The sequence below is a fragment of the Pyxicephalus adspersus genome, chromosome 8 (genome assembly GCF_032062135.1).
Source record: "Pyxicephalus adspersus chromosome 8, UCB_Pads_2.0, whole genome shotgun sequence".
Lineage (NCBI taxonomy): Eukaryota > Metazoa > Chordata > Amphibia > Anura > Pyxicephalidae > Pyxicephalus > Pyxicephalus adspersus.
In genome coordinates this window covers 16,592,800-16,597,259 of record NC_092865.1, presented here as the reverse complement: position 1 = coordinate 16,597,259, position 4,460 = coordinate 16,592,800, and the positions used below count along the sequence as shown (strand labels likewise).

Here is a 4,460-nt window from a genome sequence, read left to right as displayed (position 1 = left end):
AGCGGTGACTCTGTTTTCTTTAATTAGCAATCTGAAATCAAAGTTGTGTTTAGATTCCCTATTTTTTCACACAGGCTTTCTTTCAATAAGAAGAATGACGATTCTTATTTTTTTCATTCACAGTTTTCTCCACCTGTAAAAAAAAGTGTCTCCTTTACAACATCCCGAAGATATGAGCAGCCTACTATTGCATCCAAATCCCGCTCACCATCCCCCTACACGAACAGGCGCATGTGTGAGCTATCTGAGGACTCCAAGCAAAGACTTCCCCATTTCAAGCTGGGACCCTATGAATTCAAGAAAGAGACTGAGAACAAACCTGTCTTTGTAGTCAGACATGTAGGTGATCTTTGTGGCTCTTCGTTTCCATACAATTAAAAATTAAATATTATGTAATGGTTTATACTGTGGTATTAAGATTGCAAGAGTGAGATATCATTAACAACTGTATTGCCTGTAACAATCAAGTACACACGTGCAATAATTGTAATTGGAAAGGATCTTTCACGATCCCTCCCAACCACAAATAATGCATGAACGAGCGCTGTACATACAGCACCATTCTGCTGTATTGAGAGGGGAGGAGGAGAACGACAGAGGGGCAGCTTGCTGCGCTCTCTCTATCTTCACTTTCATTACGATCCTACACAGTCCATCGTCCCTGGATCTGCCAGGACCGTAGTTCGGACGATGAACGATGAGCGCTGCACACAGCCAAGATTCTCGCCCAATATCGGCCCTGGTACCTTAGTCCACTAATGCAGATTAGAAAATGAAAGCTACAAATATACATTTGAAGGGAAGTTCCATCTTTTCACATGTTGGTCATAATGTCAGTACCTAGACTTAATGAAATCTATTTTGTTTTGTAAATTAAGCTGAATCTGTCATCTGACTGCCTTTAAAATAATTAATAGAACGGAACTAAAAAAGAGAAAATTTGCTATGGTTTGTGGGACATTTAGTAAATGGTAACATTTTCTTTTGAATTATTTCGAACAAATATCAGTACAGTATTCTCCCCAAAATTTGCGGCGGTGGATTTTGCATTGTGACCAAACTTTTCAGTAACCATCTAAAAACAGCTGGTGGTTACCAAAAAGTTCTGGGTGTTGCACCTGGCTAAAAAAGACAGGGTAGAACACTGTTGGTGCATATCTGTGCTTTGAACTTCATAGCTGTATATCTGCAGTGTGAGATGTGACTGCTGCTAGCCTCATGAGATACAGAGATGTCACTATTGTTCTCCTTGCTGTGGAGGAAGCTATACTAGAGCATTGCAGACCAGCATCAGACCAACCAGCACTGGTCACAAGTCCTTTTTCAATTGCCTGCCTTTTTAGGCACAGCTTCCATAGTTCAAGTATTTTTTAAGTGCTAAAGATCATGGGGGAATCAAACCAACTTGTTTGCATATTTGTTTCTGGCCAAGGACTTAGAAATCATTAAAGCTAAAATGTTATGTTAAGATCAGCAACTAGCATTTTCACTAATCACAGCTTCCATATATTTTGCTTTGGTTCTAGTTTAGAAGATCAGTGAATCTGCTTATTTACTATACTTTCAGGTTAAGAAATTGAGACTGTTTTTTACAGCTCTCCCAAGACTGGAGAAGATAGACTATCATGAGTGAATCTGGGTGGCTCCTTGTCCAGGAACAAAAACATCTGCAAACTATTAGCAAATGAGTTTAAAGTTTAAAATAATCCATTGCAGGTTTGCAGGATCACCCTGGTTTTCCCAAAATAATAAATCAAGGCTCAAAATGTTCAAATCTGCAAAAAAAATGGTTTAATGATTTCCTGTTGAATATTTGTTACAGATGGACACAAGTCAATCATCTGAAACATCTATGCTGTCGTGTTCCGCCAGAGAAACTCTGAGGTCACATGAATGTTCTAGGGGGAACAATGGTAAGTAGCAGCATCCTGCCACTGATTAATGTTTGTGCTGTGTAATGTGTCTAACGAAATGCCTCTTGCTTCTTATATTGTGCAAAAGAAAGTACAGCAAATCAGATAGAGCCCACTCCTTGCCTCGCATCATCATCAAGGCAGTTTCTATCCATCTGTACTATCCCTTGCCTGTCCATTCATTTCTTTGGATAAGTTCAATCACAGATACTCAGCATTACATGTTATGTACAGCACCCGATCATCCTTTCCAATCGGCCATCTACCTGCATTGCAGTAACCTTGTGATTAATATTTCAGGTTTTAGGTTCAATATATAATCTATGTGGAAAGGTTTTCTTTAGCAATTTTATTAGCATTTTGATGAGATTAAGAAAAGGAGAAACAAAAATGGTGAAATATTTATTAATGATGTTTCTTTGTTAACATCCATCAACTTCTAAAAGCCCCAGCACCATCCAACATATAGCTTATACAGGGTCTGGGCTCCAGAGCAATAAGTGGTGGAGGGAAGGTAAATATTACTTTCTACCTTTTGCCTTAATGACTGAACACATCTAGGATTCGTCTTCACCAAAGCGCCTTTAAGAATTTTAATTTAACCACAGTTAAGAAAAAAAAAAGCAAATATATAGGGGTTCTGTAGGTTAGTAGGAAGAACCAGTGAGAGCCTGGATACTCTTGGAAAGTGTTTGTTTCAAAGAATTATTTTGCACAATCGATCAGAGCAGAGTTAAGGGTTATGTGCAAATAGAAATCTACGTCTCCATCTACTGCTAAAGATACATTTCGTAGTGTTGGTGGTGGTGGGGGGAGTGATACCAATGCATGCCAAGTCATGGATCATTCAGGTGTAGAGGAACTGATGGATTGTAGATGTAACCAGCAGGGTAGGATTCCAATATAGAGACAAACTTTAAAAGATTGTAGATTGTTCCATTGTTCTAATGTAAGCATTTTTATGGAAAGTAGCATATTTCTTTCTAATAAGTTGCATAGGTCAGTAGCCATGACATTCCTCTGACTGCAGCCGATCATCAGCCATTTTTTTCAACCAGGACACATGTCTGTCACATCAGAAAATAATTTGGTGTCAACCAGGTGTGTCCCAAGGGCAGCGCTTTGATGTGGTTCCGCAGGAATCTGAGTCATTTCATTTCCACCTAGCCAGGCATCCGAGTGGGAGCTGGTAAATTAGAAAAGTGGGCGTTGGAAATATCTTGTCAGGCCGTTGCTCACATACAATGCTGGGTGATAAGGAATAAAACAAGCAGGATGATTCATTTCCCAAGTCTGAGCGTTTTCCAGTTTGCAGTTTGCCCCTACATGAAACGGTATCACACCAGGAATATACTTTAGCTATGATGGAACTTGGCACATAATATTGCTCTGCATTTTGATGCTGTCACATCACTGCTCTTCCCCTGACGAGACAGAGTCAGAGCTGTACAAAGAAACATGCATTACACAGATTTCCCTTGTGACTTGGATCAACAACCGTGCCGGAGTTATATGATACTTTCTAAGCTTTTGTACCCTAACATTTGAGCAATTTGGTTTCAATTAAAGAAAAACGGACAAAACACAACATCTAGTTTTTTTTCTGTAGTTGGAGCATACACACATTAAAACCTTAGTCGCCTTGTTTCTGCTGTCAGATTTGGGAGATTTTTACATACTTCCTTTCTACTTTATAATTGTTGGAGGAAGAGGAAGTATGGAAAGCTGCTGAACCAGACAGTGGAACAAATATTGAGCTGTTACAAAGTTTCAGGCCTAGAATTTTCAAAAAAATGCATTTTCCTTTTCAGATGTTCCTTTTCAGTTCCTTTTCAGTCTACTATTAAAAACCCCTGTTAATTTGGGGACCTTGTGTTGAATGTTTTAAACAGTTATTATAAAATAGAATTTATCTACAATGTCAGCAATAGATTTAGTGCTATTTTTCTACAAAAGTTCAGACGTTACCCCAAAGAACTGTTTAAGGGCCCATCCAGTGGTGGTCATCCCCACCAGTGGGCCTCTGTGCAGAACTACATTGGGGTACCCCCTGACAAACTGACTTAGTGCCCTGACTTAGGGATCTAAGGGCCTGATTTAGGCCCCTGTGGGGGCCCCTTGTGATTGAAGAGGGTAAGGGGTCTTTGTGCAGTGGCACAATTTGCACCCTCCTTTGTCCATCCCTGGACCCATCATCTCCCAAATTCTCTATCACCTCACTACTTCAGTGGTAGATATGGGATTGGATTTTTTTTTATTTACGCAGTTCTATAGCGCTGACATCTTCCACAGCATTTCACAGTCCATAGTCATGTAACTAGCTGTTCCTTAGAGGAGCTCACAATCTAATCTCTGCCCTAGTCCTATGTCATTACAAGTCCATGGCCATTTTTGGAAGAAACCACTTAACCTACCAGTATGTTTTGGGGATGTGGAAGAAAACCCACACAGACACAAGGAAAACATACAAACTACATGTAGTAGGTTATCGTACGACCTGGGACCTTGGGGCTTCATGGCCAGAGTGCTATCCACTGTGCCACCAGT

At 40.0% G+C, this 4,460-nt stretch overlaps 1 protein-coding gene across 1 annotated transcript in view; it reads left to right on the top strand.

Moving 5' to 3' along the window:
• The window catches only part of SPATA6 (spermatogenesis associated 6), a gene marked incomplete in the record, with an annotated part of 56,069 nt that overhangs the window by 11,852 nt on the left and 39,757 nt on the right, over positions 1–4,460 (top strand). The window contains 2 exon segments of the mRNA XM_072419607.1: positions 124–339; positions 1,823–1,913. Coding sequence (XP_072275708.1) covers positions 124–339; positions 1,823–1,913 — 307 coding nt within the window.